The sequence below is a fragment of the Zonotrichia leucophrys genome, chromosome 8, assembly GCF_028769735.1.
Source record: "Zonotrichia leucophrys gambelii isolate GWCS_2022_RI chromosome 8, RI_Zleu_2.0, whole genome shotgun sequence".
NCBI lineage: Eukaryota > Metazoa > Chordata > Aves > Passeriformes > Passerellidae > Zonotrichia > Zonotrichia leucophrys.
Window position 1 is genome coordinate 29,491,349 of NC_088178.1, and position 19,305 is coordinate 29,510,653.

At 45.7% G+C, this 19,305-nt stretch overlaps 1 protein-coding gene across 1 annotated transcript in view; it reads left to right on the forward strand.

Annotated features, from left to right (window-relative positions):
* The window catches only part of PDE4B (phosphodiesterase 4B), a 201,993-nt gene that overhangs the window by 18,628 nt on the left and 164,060 nt on the right, over positions 1–19,305 (forward strand). The window contains exons 2-3 of the mRNA XM_064720517.1: positions 7,274–7,382; positions 8,871–9,106. Of these exons, the coding sequence (XP_064576587.1) occupies positions 7,341–7,382; positions 8,871–9,106 (278 nt within the window). The 5' untranslated portion in view covers positions 7,274–7,340. The remainder of the gene's footprint in view (positions 1–7,273; positions 7,383–8,870; positions 9,107–19,305) is intronic.

The window sequence follows — 19,305 nt, forward strand, 5'->3', positions numbered from 1 at the left end:
GGTCTCTGAGAGCTGCTCGGCTGCCCTGAGGAGTGGGAGGCTCTGCAAATAATTTGCTCAAGGAACAAGAAGGAGAGAAATTGCATCTTTTAATAGTCTGCCTCATTTTTCCCTTAATTACCTTGGAAGTCCTGATGTGGGGAACACTTGAACTGAATCCTCTGGAGCTGTCAGAGCTGATTGTTCATTTCGCTTCATTTTTGCACAATAGGAGATGAGCTTTTTAGAAAGATAAGATTAAAAATCCCTGACATAATCAGCAAAGTAGAATTTTTTTTTTTTTCTGCTCAAGCTGTGAATATTTGTCTGGAAGTTTCCTATAAAAAATGGGCTGGTGAAAATTCAAGAAAAATAATCTGTGAAAATTTGGGAAAATGTCACCGAAAAAAAACCCAGTGAAAATTTGAAAATTGTGTTTCATGGGAATTCCACAGAGCACGTCAGGCCTAAGGACAGCAAAATATGGATTTTTTTTTTTTTTTTAAATTGGAACTGAAAGAAATGAAGAGAAATGACAACCTGGTTGTGCCCTCTGCAGGAAATCCAGGAATTCCTGGAGTTTCTGGGACAGACTGGCTGAGGCATTCCCAACTTTAATGCTTGGATTGACTCCAGAGAAAGAGGAGTCTTTGCAATCTTGCTGATACCCTGGGAAGGAGCCTCCTAATTAAAGCTGAGGCTTTAATTTTTTAATACTTTTAATAAATTTTTTAACAGTTTTAATAATAATTAATTATTTCAAGATTATTTTTTTGGCCATGCCCAACTTGCTTGGAATTTTCTCAAGCCTCTATAAAAATCACCTTTCTTTTAGCATTTTTTATAGCAAGAAAATCGGTTGGGTTTATTCCTGGAGATAAATTTGTGACTTTATCCTGATGGCTTAAACCAACAAATTCGGGTTTTAAACTCAGCCTGGCAGTTAGGACAAAGCTCAGGGCAGCCTTGGGAGAGGCAAAGGGGGAAAATCCTTTCTCCAGAACCTTGGGAGAAGCCAAACCAGAGGAATTCCTTTTCCAGAGCCTTGGGAGAAGCCAAACCAGAGGAATTCCTTCTCCAGAACCTTTGGAGAAGCCAAACCAGAGGAATTCCTTCTCCAGAACCTTGGGAGAAGCCAAAGTGGAGGAATCACTTCTCCAGAGCTTTGGGAGAGGCCAAGTGGAGGAATTACTTTTCCAGAACCTTTGGAGAAGCCAAACCAGAGGAATTGCTTCTCCAGAACCTTGGGAGAAGCCAAACCAGAGGAATTGCTTCTCCAGAACCTTGGGAGAAGCCGAAGTGGAGGAATTGCTTCTCCAGAAACTTGGGAGAGGCCAGAGTGGAGGAATTGCTTCTCCAGAGCTTTGGGAGAGGCCAAAGTGGAGGAATTGCTTTTCCAGAAACTTGGGAGAGACCAGAGTGGAGGAATTCCTTTTCCAGAACCTTGGGAGAAGCCAAACCAGAGGAATTCCTTCTCCAGAACCTTGGGAGAAACCAAACCAGAGGAATTCCTTCTCCAGAACCTTGGGAGAAGCCAAACCAGAGGAATTCCTTCTCCAGAACCTTGGGAGAGACCAGAGTGGAGGAATTCCTTCTCCAGAACCTTGGGAGAAGCCAAACCAGAGGAATTCCTTTTCCAGAGCCTTGGGAGAAGCCAAACCAGAGGAATTCCTTCTCCAGAACCTTGGGAGAAGCCAAACCAGAGGAATTCCTTCTCCAGAACCTTGGGAGAAACCAAAGTGGAGGAATTGCTTCTCCAGAGCCTTGGGAGAGGCCAAACCAGAGGAATTCCTTTACCAGAACCTTGGGAGAGACCAGAGTGGAGGAATTCCTTCTCCAGAACCTTGGGAGAAGCCAAACCAGAGGAATTCCTTTTCCAGAACCTTGGGAGAAGCCAAACCAGAGAAATTCCTTTTCCAGAGCTTTGGGAGAGGCCAAAGTGGAGGAATTCCTTTTCCAGAACCTTGGGAGAGACCAGAGTGGAGGAATTCCTTCTCCAGAACCTTGGGAGAAGCCAAACCAGAGGAATTCCTTCTCCAGAACCTTGGGAAGAAACCAAACCAGAGGAATTCCTTTTCCAGAACCTTGGGAAGAAACCAAACCAGAGGAATTCCTTCTCCAGAACCTTGGGAGACGCCAAACCAGAGGAATTCCTTCTCCAGAGCCTTGGGAGAAGCCAAACCAGAGGAATTCCTTTTCCAGAACCTTGGGAGAAGCCAAACCAGAGAAATTCCTTTTCCAGAGCTTTGGGAGAAGCCAAACCGGAGGAATTCCTTTTCCAGAACCTTGGGAGAAGCCAAACCAGAGGAATTCCTTCTCCAGAACCTTGGGAGAAACCAAACCAGAGGAATTCCTTTTCCAGAGCCTTTGGAGAAGCCAAACCAGAGGAATTCCTTCTCCAGAGCCTTGGGAGAAGCCAAACCAGAGGAATTCCTTCTCCAGAACCTTGGGAGAAGCCAAACCAGAGGAATTCCTTCTCCAGAACCTTGGGAGAAGCCAAAGAGGATGAATAATTTCTCTGGAACCTTGGGAGAAGCCAAAGTGGAGGAATCACTTCTCCAGAGCTTTGGGAGAGACCAGAGTGGAGGAATTCCTTTTCCAGAACCTTGGGAGAAGCCAAACCAGAGGAATTCCTTTTCCAGAACCTTGGGAGAGACCAAAGTGGAGGAATTCCTTCTCCAGAGCCTTGGGAGAGGCCAAAGTGGAGGAATCCCTTCTCCATCCGGATGGTGCTGGTGGTGTCAGGTCTCAAAGCAGTTGAAGATGAGAATGGCAGTGGTAGGAGATGAAGGCTGTGGCAGCTCCAAGGGAAAATCCAGCCCATGGAATCCAGCTGAGGAACGATGTGGAGCTGCTGGAAGGAATCCAGAGGCTGGGAATCCCAAACCTGCACGTGAAGATGTGTTTCAGGGATTTCTGATTTTTGCAGAGCTCTGTGAAATCTTCCCAGCTTCTGCTGGAAATGAGAACAGCTTGGGTTTGCTGAGGAGGAGGGAATTTCTCAGAGCTGCCGCACAGCACTTGAGCTGTTGCTGCTCACAAGAAACGGGGAAAGGTCACAGAAAAGAACAACATTTTCCTCAGCAAATAAGTAATAAAAAGGGGAAATTCTTAGGGATGTGTCCAAGGAGGGCTGGAGCAGCTGAGGGAGCTGGGAAGGGGCTGGAGCCCCAGAGGAGGCTGAGGGAGCTGGGCAGGGGCTGCAGAATCCCTGAGGAGCTGGGCAGGGGCTGCAGAATCCCTGAGGAGCTGGGCAGGGGCTGCAGAATCCCTGAGGAGCCGGGCAGGGGCTGCAGAATCCCTGAGGGAGCTGGAAGGGGCTGCAGAATCCCTGAGGGAGCTGGGCAGGGGCTGCAGAATCCCTGAGGAGCTGGGCAGGGGCTGCAGAATCCCTGAGGGAGCCGGGCAGGGGCTGCAGAATCCCTGAGGAGCTGGAAGGGGCTGCAGAATCCCTGAGGAGCTGGGCAGGGGCTGCAGAATCCCTGAGGGAGCTGGAAGGGGCTGCAGAATCCCTGAGGGGCTGGGCAGGGGCTGCAGAATCCCTGAGGGAGCTGGGCAGGGGCTGCAGAATCCCTGAGGAGCTGGGCAGGGGCTGCAGAATCCCTGAGGAGCTGGAAGGGGCTGCAGAATCCCTGAGGAGCTGGAAGGGGCTGCAGAATCCCTGAGGGAGCTGGGCAGGGGCTGCAGAATCCCTGAGGGAGCTGGAAGGGGCTGCAGAATCCCTGAGGGAGCTGGGCAGGGGCTGCAGAATCCCTGAGGAGCCGGGCAGGGGCTGCAGAATCCCTGAGGGAGCTGGGCAGGGGCTGCAGAATCCCTGAGGAGCTGGGCAGGGGCTGCAGAATCCCTGAGGGAGCTGGGCAGGGGCTGCAGAATCCCTGAGGGAGCTGGGCAGGGGCTGCAGAATCCCTGAGGAGCTGGAAGGGGCTGCAGAATCCCTGAGGGAGCTGGGCAGGGGCTGCAGAATCCCTGAGGGAGCCGGGCAGGGGCTCACCTGGAGCAAAGGAGGCTCAGGGGCCCTTTGGCTCTGCACAGCTCCTGCCAGGAGGGGTTTGGGATCTGCTCCAGGGAACAGGGACAGGAGCAGAGGGAACGGCCCCACAGGAGGTTCAGGTTGGATATTGGAGAACAAATTTTCCCTGGAAGGGTGGTGAGGCATTGGAAGGAGCTGCCCAGGGAGGTGTTGGAGTGACTCCATCGGGAAGTGTCCCAGCCTTTCCCTCCTTTCTCATTGCCCAGAGCAGCTGTGGCTGCCCCTGGATCCCTGGCAGTGCCCCAGGCCAGGTTGGAGCAGCCTGGGACAGTGGGAGATGTCTCTGCCCACGATGGGGTGGAATGGGATGAATTTAAATTTCCCTTCCAACCCACAGCACTCCATGATTTTATGTGAAGCAGGAGCCCATCTGTTCCTCCTGGGAGAGCCAGACCTGAGATTGTCACTTTTTTTTGGTGGCTGCCACCCTGTCTGAGTTGGTGCCTCTCCCTGTGAAGTGCTCAAGGATTTGAAGGAGAATCCAGTTTGAATCCCAGCTCACAAATGATGTAATTCCCTGTGGGATCAGATGATCTCCTTCATCCCTTTCCTTAGAAAAGCTTCTGCAGAAATTCACAATTCAGATGCCTGGGGTTTATTGTCGAAGGAAGGGGACCAGGACACCAGTTGGTTCATCACAGGCCCTCAGGTCCGGTCCAGTCCCGGTCTCTCAGGTCTTTCTGGTCCCCTTTATTAAAGTATCAAACACTTATACAGCAAATAATGAGCTTATGAATATTCTGTAAGCCAAGCAATCTATTGGTTAAACTATGCCATGAACTCTTCCTCATTCCTTAGGGGTTACATCTCTCTTTTCTCATGCCTCTTTCACTGTTTGTTATTCTACTGCAGCTAGGCCCAAGGACACGCAATCTTACAGGTGCAGGACTTGGAATTAGCCACGGTTTTGTACTTTTCCAGTCCTTAGCAGCTAAATTCCCAACAGTTTTATCTCTGAGCATTTTCAGGATCCCCATTTTGTTGGGAGGGAAAATCCTGCTCTGGTGCTGTGGTGGAAGTGAGGCAGGAGCAGCTGGGACAGTGGGATGTGTGTGCTGTTGCTGGGATTTCACTGGGATTTGCTTTGGGTTTCACTCTGTGTTTGTGTCCTGAAGAGTGGGAGGAGCTGGGTTTGGAGGCTGAGAGGAGCTGGATAAACAGCCCTGCTTCCCAAAACTGCTGTTCATGGAGTGGGAAAATGGGATTGGGAGCCAGCCTTGGCGGTGTCTGTGGGACAGGGGGATCCTTTAGGGATCCTTTAGGGATCCGAGGGGATCCCTCTGCTCCTCACATCCCCCTGGAGAAGCCCAAACGTGTGGGAAAGCACAGGATAAAACGTGGATCTCACATTCCAAACCCTCCCACAGGTGCACGTGAGGATGTGTTTTAGGAATTGCTGTAAACGGATTTCACGCTGCATGAGCTGGGCAGCTCTTTTGTAACCAGTGTGTAGGAAAATCAGGAAAATCCATGGGATTTTATCCTCACTGTCAGCTGCTTCTTGGGAACCCTTTAATTCATCCCCTGGCTGGATCCCTCTGGAACTGCTGGAGTGTTTTCCCAGCTTTGAAACACGTGGAACACAAAAATCTTCAGGTGGAAGCTTGGCGTAAAAAAGAAAATTCATATTCCACATGGGATATATTCCAGGAAAATGGATCAGACCCAGCTGATTCTTCACAATTTATTAACAAATGCAAAGCTTTGCTGCTGTTCAGCATTCCCTGAGCCCAGACCCAATGAATGTTCTAGGATACAGAGCTTTTTTGGAGGATTTGGGTACTGGAATTGTAATAAAAGTCTGCATCAATGAGGAAATGTTCATGAGGAAAGAATTCCCAGGAAGCCTCTTTGGAGTGTTTTGCTCTGGTTTATTCTCCCCTTAAATGTTCATCCCAGGTGTCAGATTTTTCTGGGAAGGCGCAGGAAAGAATGAGTCAGATTTTAATGGGAATTTAGTCATGACTAAAGGAAGCGTTGGGTTTTCTTCAGGCCTCAGAACTGCAATCCCCACAGAGCAAAAGCTGGATTTTGTCATTATCCATGTTCTGCGTAAATTAACTTTGACAAATCCATAAATATTTATGAAGCTGTGGTGTGAGAGGGCTCAGATTTTCACAGAAATGATCGTCCAGTCAGCCTGGTCCTTCCCTCCCCTTCCTGCTGCCCAGCATGGTCCTGGAGTTCAGCAGAATTTGAGAAATATCCTTAAACTCTCATTGCTTTGGATTTTTCCCCCAAAGAATGTGTGGATTGAGGTTTAGTGGAGAATATGGAGGTGGTGCTGGTTGGAATTGATGCCCTTAAAGGTCTTTTCTGGCCTTGATGGTTCCTTGATTCTCAGGGGTTGCTCTGGATATTTATTTCCGTGGGTGTTTCTTCATTTTGTGTTTCCTTGTGAAATCCCACATTTTCAGGAAGCAGCTCCAATTTATTCTGGGATCCCAGTCCCTGCAGATCAGGGCAGTGACTAACACCCCAAACTGGGCTTTATTAATCCCAAATTGGACTTTATTAAACACAAATCTGCTTCATTCTGCTGCTTCCTTTTGGTTTTCCCGTGAATTTTGTCCACATACAAAGGGAATTTGTATTTTTTCTGGCAGTGAGCAGTCATTCCATGTTATCCCTATCTGGGCATGTCGTGGCCATATTTACCGTTGATATCTGGGGATTTATCATTTAATCCTTTTAATAACAGGGCTTTAAAATTCTCTTCATTGTTGGAGATTGATAAAATCGTTGCACTTAATCTGGAATTGGGTTCTGCTGCTTGAGCACAACTTCTGTGCTGCTCGAAGGGCAAAGGGGGGAATTCTTCACAGTGGGTAAAAGGGACATTTGGAATAATTTGGAATAGCAGGTCATGCCCTAACCTTAATCTTAACCCTAACCTTAACCCTAAACCCACCCTGAGGCTGTGCAGATCCTGTCCTAACTGTAACCTAACTGTAACTAACTGGATATGTCTATAAATTCCATATAATTATATTTATATATAATTGTATGGAATTTGTAGACATAATTTTATAATATATATTACATATTTGTATACATAATTAGATATATTATATATAATTGCATCTAAATAACTCATACATAATCATAGATATTAATTTTAAAATATATAAGCAACATATAATTATATATAATTACTATATGTATATAATTATATACATATATTTAAATTTAATTATATAGATATATAATTTCCATGTGTTTATAAATAAAATAAATAAAATAATATAACATTTTTTCTTTCAGGTTGCCCCTCTGAAGAAATTCTGTTTACCTGAAGTTTTTTATCCTGGGCTGCGCTTGAAACTTGATAATGAAGAAAAGCAGAAGTGTCATGACAGTGACTGCAGATGAGGTGAGCTCCTGCTGAAGGTTTATTTTTCCTTATTCTTCTTTCCTTTTCCTTTTTTTTACATTCTGAAAATGAGCTAAAAAGTTGATTTTGTCTTCTTTGGTAAATGCAAACTGGTTTGGCTTTGATTGCTGATGGATAATCTTGGAGGATTTTTAGATAGGAAGAAGAAAATAAAAGCAGCACATTAAAAATGAACCAATCAAGCCCTGGAAAGGTTTGGAGTTGTTTTTATCTGGGTGTTTTTGCTCTGGTGGTCTTTGGGCAGACACAGTGTGGTGTGGGCAGGGAGCAAGGAATGCTGCCGGGATTTATGGAATATTTGCTCTGGATCCCAACTTTTTTATGTGTAAATATTTCGTGGAATAAATTCTTTGTAGAATTCAGTTCTGGAGTTGTGGGATAGTTCTGGCTGGAGAGTTGAGTGTGGTTTATCCTCATGGAGAAAATAATTTGTTTGCAGGATTCAGTTCTGGAGTTGTGGAGTTCTCCTGGGATAGTTCTGGTTGGAGAATTGAATGTGTTTTATCCCTGTGGAGGAAATCCTTTGTAGAATTCAGTTCTGGAGTTGTGGCATAGTTCTGGCTGGAGAGTTGAGTGTGGTTTATCCTAATGGAGGAAATAATTTGTAGAATTCAGTTCTGGAGTTGTGGGATAGTTCTGACTGGAGAATCAAGTGTGGTTTATCCTAGTGGAGGAAATAATTTGCAGAATTCAGTTCTGGACTTGTGGAGTTCCCATCTCCTGGGATAGTTCTGGCTGGAGAATTGAATGTGGCTAATCCGCATAGAGAAAATAATTTGTAGAATTCAGTTCTGGAGTGGTGGGATAGTTCTGGTTGGAGAATTGAATGTGTTTTATCCTTGTGGAGGAAATCTTTTGTAGAATTTAGTTCTGGAGTGGTGGGATAGTTCTGGCTGGAGAATCGAGAGTGGTTTAACCCTCCAGGAGGAAATAATTTGTTTGCAGGATTCAGTTCTGGAGTTGTGGAGTTCTCCTGGGATAGTTCTGGCTGGAGAATTGAATGTGTTTTGTCCCTGTGGAGGAAATCCTTTGTAGAATACAGTTCTGGAGTGGTGGGCTAGTTGTGGCTGGAGAATGGAATGTGTTTCACCCTTGTGTAGGAAATCCTTTGCAGAATTCAGTTCTGGAGTTGTGGGATAGTTCTGGCTGGAGAGTTGAGTGTGGTTTATCCTCATGGAGGAAATCCTTTGTAGAATTCAGTTCTGGAGTTGTGGGATAGTTCTGGCTGGAGAATCGAGAGTGGTTTAACCCTCATGGAGGAAATAATCTGTTTGCAGAATTCAGTTCTGGAGTTGTGGGATAGTTCTGGCTGGAGAGTTGAGTGTGGTTTATCCTAATGGAGGAAATAATTTGCAGAATTCAGTTCTGGAGTGGTGGGCTGGTTCTGGCTGGAGAACGGAATGTGTTTCACCCTGGTGTGGGAAATGCCCCGTTCCCAGCAGGATCTCAGCGGCCTCTCTGTTGCAGGGCTCCCTGGATTACCTGGAGTGCGGGCTCAGCAAGTCCTACAGCACGTCCAGCCACGGCCTGGGCATTGACCTGTGGCGGGGCCGCCGCTGCTGCTCGGGGAACCTGCAGCTGCCGCCGCTGGCCCAGCGGCAGACGGAGCGGGCCAGGACCCCCGAGAGGGACACGGTGTGCAGGCCCACCACCCTGCCCCTGCTGCCGCCCCCCAGCATCGCCATCACCGCCTACCACGACTGGTGAGTCTCCTTTCCTTCTGCTCTTAGGGATTCATTGATCCGTTTGTTTGTGTTCTGGTTCCAAATCGGCTTTTTCCCCTTCCTGTTTTGTTATAAACACATGTCGCAGATGTTTCTTCGTAGAAATCCTTTCTTTGGGATTTGTGCATCTTCTGGGAAGCAGAGCCCCAGAAAAAGAATGTAAACAAATTGTTATTGGCTGCTGTGAAATGTGGCAGGTGATCCTGTGATTGGCTCTTCTTTCATGTGTACCATTAAGGGCCAATCACAGGAGCAGCTCAGGGGAGATTCCCTGAATACAGAACTTTGTTATTCATTCCTTCTATTCTATTCTTAGTTAAGCAGCTCTCTGCAAGCTCTCTCTTTATTCTTTTTAGTATAATTATAATGTATTATATGTCATATATCAATGAATCCAGCCTTCTGATCAAGAAACAAGATTCTCTCTCCCAGTGACCTCCTCAGGTCACTGTAATAAACACACATCTAATTATCTCATATATATTAGTCTGATTAATCAGTCCCTATGAGTTTTTGTATCACGGATATAAGTTTATAAAACAAATTATTTTAACTTTTTTTTTTTAATTCTACTTGGTTAAAAACTTCTCCTGAAACTTCTGGTTCTGATCTCAACCGGAGGATTTGTGTTCCCAACTTGGCGCCCACACGAGTTCAGGATGGTGCTAAACTCTCCCACAAAGGGTTGAGGAAAAGGCTCTGGCTCTCTGGATGTTTCCATCCCTGTGTGAGGAAGAAGGCTTGGAAAAACCCCCATTGGGATCTAAAGTTAAGCTGGAGATAAATCCCCTAGAAAGCATCAGAGAGCTGATTACAAGGGGGTTGCTCTGAGGTGAATTCCAAAATTGGAACTGGGGTGAAGTGCCAAAACAAGGGAATCAATCCAGAGAGAGAGGAGAGTTTTCCTGTGCTGGAATTGGATTTTATGGCAAAATAAGGATGTGTGTCCTGCTTGTCATGGGAACATTGAGGTGACATCAGTGTGACCTTCAATTCTGTGCTCTCAACTTCGGGTTTAGAGTCAGTTTTAGTTTATAAATGGAGTTTATAAATGCTCCACTCTCAGCTCCATTTGCGTGGATTTTATGGCAAAATAAGGATGTGTGTCCTGTGTTGTCATGGGAATATTGAGGTGACATCAGTGTGACCTTAAATTCTATGCTCTCAACTTCGGGTTTAGAGTCAGTTTTAGTTCATAAATGGAGTTTATAAATGCTCCACTCTCAGCTCCATTTGCTGGTTCATGTTCCTAAGCTGGACTCTGGGTTTCTGTTAAGCTCAGCACTCTCTGCATTTTTACAACTGGAGAGGATCCCATAAGCTCGAGGTGAGTCCCAGGAAAGCAGCAGAGAGCTGATTACAGGGGGGCTGCTCCGAGGTGAGATCCAACACTGGAACTGGGGTGAAGTGCCAAAACCAGGGAGCCAATCCAGAGGGAGAGGAGGAAGGCAAAGCCTTGGGTGTCCAGTGCTGGAACTGGGTTTTATGGCAAAATAAGGATGTGTGTTGTGCTTTCCATGGGAATATTGAGGTTATATTGATTGCACCTGACATTCTGTGCTCACACTTGGGTTTAGGGTTGGTTTTAGATTCTAAACTTTCCTCTCTTGGCTCCGTTTGCTGGTTCATGCTCCCGTCATTATTCCAGCTTGGAATCTGGGTTTGTGTCAAGCTCAGCGCTTTCCATTGGAACAGCTCTAGAGGACGTCCCAAATCCATTTGTTAAAGTCCTTTGGAAAGAGTTTTCCTGCTGAAAATAGGATTTCTAAACTGCCCTGGAATAGCTGAGATAGAGGAATTGCAGGAGCTTTTGTCCAGGTTTTGTGATTAATTGCTGGGATAAATGCAACCAAACGAGTTCCCTGTTTTCAGATGGGTTGGGAATTTTGGCAATAAAAGGGTTGGCTCACCTTTGTGGGCATTGTGCGAATGTTCCCTTTTGTGGGGCAGGGATTTGCCTTTCCACAGGGTGGGCTGGGAAGGATGGACTCGCTCTGAGCTTGGAATGCGCCTCTGTCCATGGTTTGGGAGGAATTTCCAGGGATTTGTCATGGATTTATCGCTTGGAACACAAGAGGGCATCGCTGCTCCTCTCTCCCGGCCCAGCAGGATCCCTGCGTGCGGATTTTCCCGGAGCCCCGACAGCCCTGCTCGGGTTGCTGCTGTTTCTGTGGTGCTGAAAATTCCCGGTTTTCCACAGGAACCGGGAGCTGCTGGTGTGACTGGGATGCAGCGCTGTCCCAGCTCCTCTTCCTGCATCCCCCTCACCTCCCTGAGCACTTACATTGGCTGATCCTACACAAACTGTTCAGAATTCCCATTTTTTATTTCAGCCCTAATCCTCACATCCCTATCCAGTTACATTGGCTGATCCTACAAAAACTGTTCAGAATTCCCATTTTTATTTCAGTTCTAATCCTCACCTCCCTATCCCCTTACATTGGCTGATCCTATAAGAACTGGGCTGAACATTCCCATTTTTTATTGGAGTTTTAGGCATTGAGGGGTTCTGGACCAGGTTAGCACTGAGCTCTGCCCCATTCCAGGCAGTTCTTCCCTACAGAATTCCCAATGGCTCAGAGAGCACAGCCATGGAATCATGGAATGTTAAGGCTGGAGAAGATCGTGGATTTGGGATAGAAATCCAACAGAGCTGCAAACTCAGTGCTTATTAGTGATCCAAAACCCAAATTAATTGAAGATTTGAAGGAAAAAACCAGTGGATAAAACATGGAAGATATTTCTGGAGACAGCCAGAAAAATAAGGGGGGCTGATCCCAAAGCAGTGATTCCAAACCAGGTGTGGTGTAATAACATTTTCTGTGGAAAAGGACGGGAATATTCCCACAAAACAGCTTTTCTGGATCCTGCAAGGCCGGAGGGACATGGGATAGGGATCTTCAGGTGACAGCCTGAGTGGAGAAGTCTTCCAAGCTTCTTCTCCACAGTTTTTGTCCCTGTTTGCATCCAAGTTGTTCAGATGTTTCCCCAATCCTGCTCCATATTTTCTGACTCCAGCTTTGTGTTAGGAAATCCAGGCAGGAGGGAAGAGTGAGGGTGTGAAGAATAAATTTGTAGCTGCACTTGGAGCATCCAGAAGAGTTCTTTTCCCAATTTTTTTTTTTTGCTCCTCAACATCTCCTGGGTTAGATTTGGCTGCTCACTCCCATCATTTCTCCACGTTTCCCTCAGGTGTGTGGGGCATGTTTGGATATTTTGAAGGGTTTGCATCAAATTTTGATGTTGAAACAAAAAAAGGGATTTATGGTGAATCCCAAAGCGTGAAGAAATCAAGGCTTTAAGAATTCCATGAGGAGTTGATCTGGTTTAATATTAAATATTGCAATGCACTTTTTTAGGGAATGGAGAGGCTGGTAAATATTTAGGATGTGGCAATAAATATTTCATTAAAATATTGATTTGCTGCCTTATTATCCCTCATTTATGGCTTTTTTTCTTCAGGAATAATTTTCTTGTGAAGCCTGGAGATGAGAATCTGTAAGGAAAATATTCCCCACATCCACCTGGAACTGGGATAAATCTACTCAGTCTCTACTCCTGTAGTACTCCCGTTGTTCTCCAGATGGTGGTGGTGGGCAGCAAATTAAAAACAGCGTTAAGAGCTAAACCAGCCCGAAATTCGGGATAATTTTGGGCTCTGAGTTACTCCAAACCTTCCTCGGGAATTCTGGCTGCAGCCAGAGCCAGCCCGTCCGCCCTGGGAGGCTGCTGGGAATTGATGAAATGGGAATTAAATGGGGATTGATTAAATGGGAATTAATTGTTGGATTGACAAAATGGGGATTAATTGATGGATTGATAACATGAGAGTTACATGGGGGATTGATGAAACGGGAATTAATTGATGGATTGATAAAATGGGAATTAATTGGGGATTGATTAAATGGGAATTAATTGTTGGATTGACAAAATGGGAGTTAATTGATGGATTGATAACATGAGAGTTACATGGGGGATTGATAAAACGGGAATTAATTGATGGATTGATAAAATGGGAATTAATTGATGGATTGGTAACATGAGAGTTACATGGGGGATTGAAATCGGGGGATTGATAAAATGGGAATTAATTAAGAGATTGATAAAATGGAAGTTAATTGGGCAATTGATAAACTGGGAATTAATTGAGGGACGGATAAGTGGGGATTAATTGAGGGGTAGATAAGGAAAGTTAGGATGATAAAGGGGATGAGATTTGCATGGAGAATTAAGGATAACAAAGCTGGGAAACCAAGCTCCTTCCATATCCCATGGATGAAATGAAATATCTGGGAAGGTTTAACAGGAACTATAGGATAAATCCCAGAAATTCAGAAGGAGATGACGTTTTGGAGAAATGTGGTTTGGGGGTTTTTAAAAATTTTCTTTGTTGTTTCAATGCTGTTCCTGACCCAGTGATAATGCCCTGAGAAACTGGAGTTTATTTCTTAGATAATTTCAAACTCCAGGAGATAAGAACTGAGGGAATGTGCTGTAAACTTGGAATAGGGAAAAATTAAAAAAAAAAAAAAAAGATGAACTGGCTTCCCATGGGGTGTGAAAAATTAAAAACCTGAAGGAAAAAATCCCAATGTTCTGAGGTGTTCCCACAGGGAAGAGTATCTGTGGTTGGGATGGGGTTATTCCCAATATTTTGTAGCGTTCCTCTAGGGAAAATGTCCTTGCTTGGGATGGGGTTGTTCCCAAAGTTCTGAGGTGTTCCCACAGGGATATCCCACATCCCTGGTGTGATTAGGATGGGGATATTCCCAATGTTCTGAGGTGTTCCCACAGGGATATCCCACATTCCTGGTGGGGTTGGGATGGGGTTGTTCCCAATGTTCTGAGGTGTTCCCACAGGGATATCCCACATTCCTGGTGTGGTTGGGATGGGGTTATTCCCAATGTTCTGAGGTGTTCCCACAGGAATATCCCACATTCCTGGTGTGGTTGGGATGGGGTTATTCCCAAGGTGTTCCCACAGGGATATCCCACATTCCTGGTGTGGATGGGATGGGGTTATTCCCAATGTTCTGAGGTGTTCCCACAGGGATATCCCATATCCCTGGTGTGATTAGGATGGGGTTATTCCCAAGGTGTTCCTACAGGGAATATCCCACATTCCTGGTGTGATTAGGATGGGGATATTCCCAATGTTCTGAGGTGTTCCCACAGCGATATCCCACATTCCAGTGTGGATGGGATGGGGTTATTCCCAATATTTCGTAGTATTCCTCAAGGGAAAATGTCCTTGGTTGGGATGGGGTTATTCCCAATGTTCTGAGGTGTTCCCACAGGGAATGTCCCACATTCCTGGTGTGGTTGGGATGGGGTTATTCCCAATTTTCTGAGGTGTTCCCACAGGGAATATCCCACATTCCTGGTGGGGTTGAGATGGAATTATTCCCAATTTTCTGAGGTGTTCCCACAGGGATATCCCACATTCCTGGTGTGGATGGGATGGGGTTATTCCCAATTTTCTGAGGTGTTCCCACAGGGATATCCCACATTCCTGGTGTGATTAGGATGGGGTTATTCCCAATATTCTGATATGTTCCCACAGGGAATGTCCCACATTCCTGGTGTGGATGGGATGGGGTTATTCCCAATTTTCTGAGGTGTTTCCACAGGGATATCCCACATTCCTGGTGTGATTAGGATAGCGTTATTCCCAATTTTCTGAGGTGTTCCCACAGGGATATCCCACATCCCTGGTGTGATTAGGATGGGGATATTCCCAATTTTCTGAGGTGTTCCCACAGGGATATCCCATATTCCTGGTGTGATTAGGATGGGTTATTCCCAATTTTCTGAGGTGTTCCCACAGGGAATGTCCCACATTCCTGGTGGGGTTGAGATGGAATTATTCCCAATTTTCTGAGGTGTTCCCACAGGGGTATCCCACATTCCTGGTGTGATTAGGATGGGGTTATTCCCAATGTTCTGAGGTGTTCCCACAGGGATATCCCACATTCCTGGTGTGATTAGGATGGGGTTATTCCCAATGTTCTGAGGTGTTCCCACAGGGATATCCCACATTCCTGGTGGGGTTGGGATGGGGTTATTCCCAATTTTCTGAGGTGTTCCCACAGGGAATGTCCCACATTCCTGGTGTGATTGGGATGGGGTTATTCCCAATATTTTGTAGCGTTCCTCTAGGGAAAATGTCCTTGGTTGCGATGGGGTTATTCCCAATGTTCTGAGGTGTTCCCACAGGGAATATCCCATATTCCTGGTGGGGTTGGGATGGGGTTATTCCCAATTTTCTGAGGTGTTCCCACAGGGAATATCCCACATTCCTGGTGTGGTTGGGATGGGGTTATTCCCAATGTTCTGAGGTGTTCCCACAGGGATATCCCATATTCCTGGTGTGATTAGGATGGGGTTATTCCCAATGTTCTGAGGTGTTCCCACAGGGAATATCCCACATCCCTGGTGTGATTGGGATGGGGTTATTCCCAAGGTGTTCCCACAGGGATATCCCACATTCCTGGTGTGATTAGGATGGGGTTATTCCCAATTTTCTGAGGTGTTCCCACAGGGAATGTCCCACATTCCTGGTGTGGTTGGGATGGGGTTATTCCCAATATTCTGATATGTTCCCACAGGGAATGTCCCACATTCCTGGTGGGGTTGGGATGGGGGTTATTCCCAATTTTCTGAGGTGTTCCCACAGGGAATATCCCACATCCCTGGTGTGATTAGGATGGGGTTATTCCCAAGGTGTTCCTACAGGGAATATCCCACATTCCTGGTGTGATTAGGATGGGGTTATTCCCAATGTTTTGTAGCGTTCCTCTAGGGAAAATGTCCTTGCTTGGGATGGGGTTGTTCCCAAAGTTCTGAGGTGTTCCCACAGGGAATATCCCACATTCCTGGTGTGATTAGGATGGGTTTATTCCCAATGTTCTGAGGTGTTCCCACAGGGATATCCCACATTCCTGGTGTGGTTGGGATGGGGATATTCCCAATGTTCTGAGGTGTTCCCACAGGGATATCCCACATTCCTGGTGTGATTAGGATGGGGTTATTCCCAATTTTCTGAGGTGTTCCCACAGGGAATATCCCACATTCCTGGTGGGGTTGAGATGGGGTAATTCCCAAGGTGTTCCCACAGGGATATCCCACATTCCGGTGTGATTGGGATGGGGTTATTCCCAATTTTCTGAGGTGTTTCCACAGGAATATCCCATATTCCTGGTGTGATTAGGATGGGGATATTCCCAAGGTGTTCCTACAGGGAATATCCCACATTCCTGGTGTGGTTGGGATGGGGATATTCCCAATGTTCTGAGGTGTTCCCACAGGGATATCCCACATTCCTGGTGTGATTAGGATGGGGATATTCCCAATTTTCTGAGGTGTTCCCACAGGGATATCCCACATTCCAGTGTGGATGGGATGGGGTTACTCCCAATATTTCGTAGTATTCCTCAAGGGAAAATGTCCTTGGTTGGGATGGGGTTACTCCCAATTTTTTGAGGTGTTTCCACAGGGAATGTCCCACATTCCTGGTGTGATTAGGATGGGGATATTCCCAATTTTCTGAGGTGTTCCCACAGGGAATATCCCACATTCCTGGTGGGGTTGAGATGGAATTATTCCCAATGTTCTGAGGTGTTCCCACAGGGGTATCCCATATTCCTGGTGTGGGATGGATGGGGGTTTATTCCCAATTTTCTGAGGTGTTCCACAGGGATATCCCACATTCCTGGTGGATTGGATGGGGATATTCCCAATGTTCTGAAGTGTTCCCACAGGGAATTCCCACATTCCTGGTGTGGATGGGATGGGGTTTTCCCAATTTTCTGAGGTGTTCCGCAGGGATATCCCACATTCCTGGTGTGATTAGGATGGGGTTATTCCCAATTTCTGAGGTGTTCCCAAGGGATATCCCACATTCCTGGTGGTGGTGGGATGAGGTTATTCCCAATTTTTGAGGTTTCCCATAGGGTATTCCACATTCCTGGTGGATTGGATGGGTTATTCCCAATTTTCTGAGGTGTTCCCACAGGGAATTCCCACATTCCCGTGGGTTGAGATGGCATTATTCCCAATTTTTGAGGTGTTCCACAGGGATCCCACATTCCTGTGTGATTGGATGGGGATATCCCAATGTTCTGAGGTGTTCCCACAGGATATCCCAATTCCTGGTGTGATTAGGATGGGGTTATTCCCAATGTTTGTTCCCACAGGGATACCCACATTCCTGGTGGGATTAGGATGGGGTTATTCCCAATTTTCTGAGGTGTTCCCATAGGGAATATCCCACATTCCTGGTGTGGTTGGGATGGGGTTATTCCCAATATTTTGTAGTGCAACCTCTAGAAATGGTCCTTTGGCTCTAGCTTATGGGGTTATGTCCCAATGTGATCTGATGATATCCAAGGGCAAATATCCCTTATTAAAACACTGGTGGGATTCAGGTGGTGGTTATTCCAATTTTCCAAGTGTTCCAATGGGAAATATCCCACATTCCTGGTTGTGGTGGGATGGTTAGTTCCCAATGTTCTAGGTGTTCCTACAGGGGATTCGATTTCCCTGGGTGATATTTGAAGGGGTTATTCCAAAATGTTTGAGTGTTCTATCTAGAATAGCCACTATCCGGGTGAATGGATGGGTGTATTCCCAAGGAGTTAAGGGATATCCACATCCTGGTCGTGATTAGATTTGGTATTCCCAATCGTCTGAGTGTTCCACAGAATTCAATTCTGGTGTTGGATGGAATGGGGTAATTCTCCAATTGTTCTGATTGTTCCACAGGATATCCCAACATTCCTGGTGGGTTGGGATTGGGGTTATTCCCAATTTTTGAGTGTTCCCACAGGATATCCACTTTCGGTTGATTAGGTGGGGTTATTCCTAAAGTGTTCCAACAGAGATATCCCAAAAATCCAGGTGTTGGTTTGGATGGGGTTATTCCAATATTTTGTAGTGTTCCTCAAGGGAAAATGATCCTTGGTTGTGGGATGGGGTGTTCCCAAAGTCTGAGGTGTTTCCCACAGGAAATCCCACATTCCGTTGTGATAGGATATATTCCCAATTTCGAGGGTTCCCAGCAGGATAATCCCACATTCCTGGTGGGGTTGGGATGGTGATATTCCAACTGTTCTGAGGTGTTCTGCAAGGGATAATCCACATTCCTGGTGATTAGGATAGGTTATTCCCAATTCACAGGAATACCAATGTCCTGGTTTAGGGATGGGGTGTCCCAATGTTCCATGAGGTGTTCCACAGGGAATTCCCACATTCCTGGTGTGGTTGGATGGGGTTATTCCCAATTTTCTGAGGTGTTCCCACAGGAATATCCCACATCCTGGTGGGTTGGGATGGGAATATTCCCATTTTCTGAGGCCAGTCCAACAGGCAAATACCCACATGCCTGTGTGGGCATAGGGCTTGGGGGTAATTGATCCCACCAATCCTGAGCGATGTAACAAAAGCGCAAAATCCTTTCTCATAAAAAACCTGAGAAATAGTGGCGGCAATATCCCAATCGTCTGACTTGTTCTTGCCAAAGCAATGATCCCAAAAATCCTGGTGAAATAAATAGGTGATTTTGCTTCCTAATTGATTCTAGTGTTCCACAGTTATCCGCTAACAATCCCGAGAATGTTTAGTATGGCTATATTTAATTTTCTGAGGTGTGCCACATTGAGTTATTCCTTCACCTTTCTTGTTGATGGTTTTGCTAGTTTATATAAAACCATTTCTAGAGGTGTATTCCCATAGGAATTTAATGATTATCAAGGTCGGAATTAAGGATGGTTATTCCCATTTTCACATTTTATTTGTGTTGTTCCACCATCAGAATTCCTATTCCAGGTTTAATGGAATTATTCAATTTTCTCAAAGTATCCACAAAATATCCCCTTTCTGTGTGAATTGCAAGGTGATCCCAATAATTTTATCAAGGATGAGCCTGTAAGTTGGGAGCTGCAGGGTTTTGCCTGGAGATGAAAGTGGTTGAAAACAGAAGCACACAAAAAAAAAAGGCTTTTAATGATTCAATTTTAATTATACACCTCAATCCTGAGTGCAAAAAGACAGCTTGGGATGTGTGTGGAAGGGGAAGAAATGAGTCACTGTTAATCAGCAGAAGACAACGAAGCTTCTGAAATATTTTCTTCAAACTTCACCCTCGCTAGCAGAGAAAATAAATGAAAATTATGGAAATG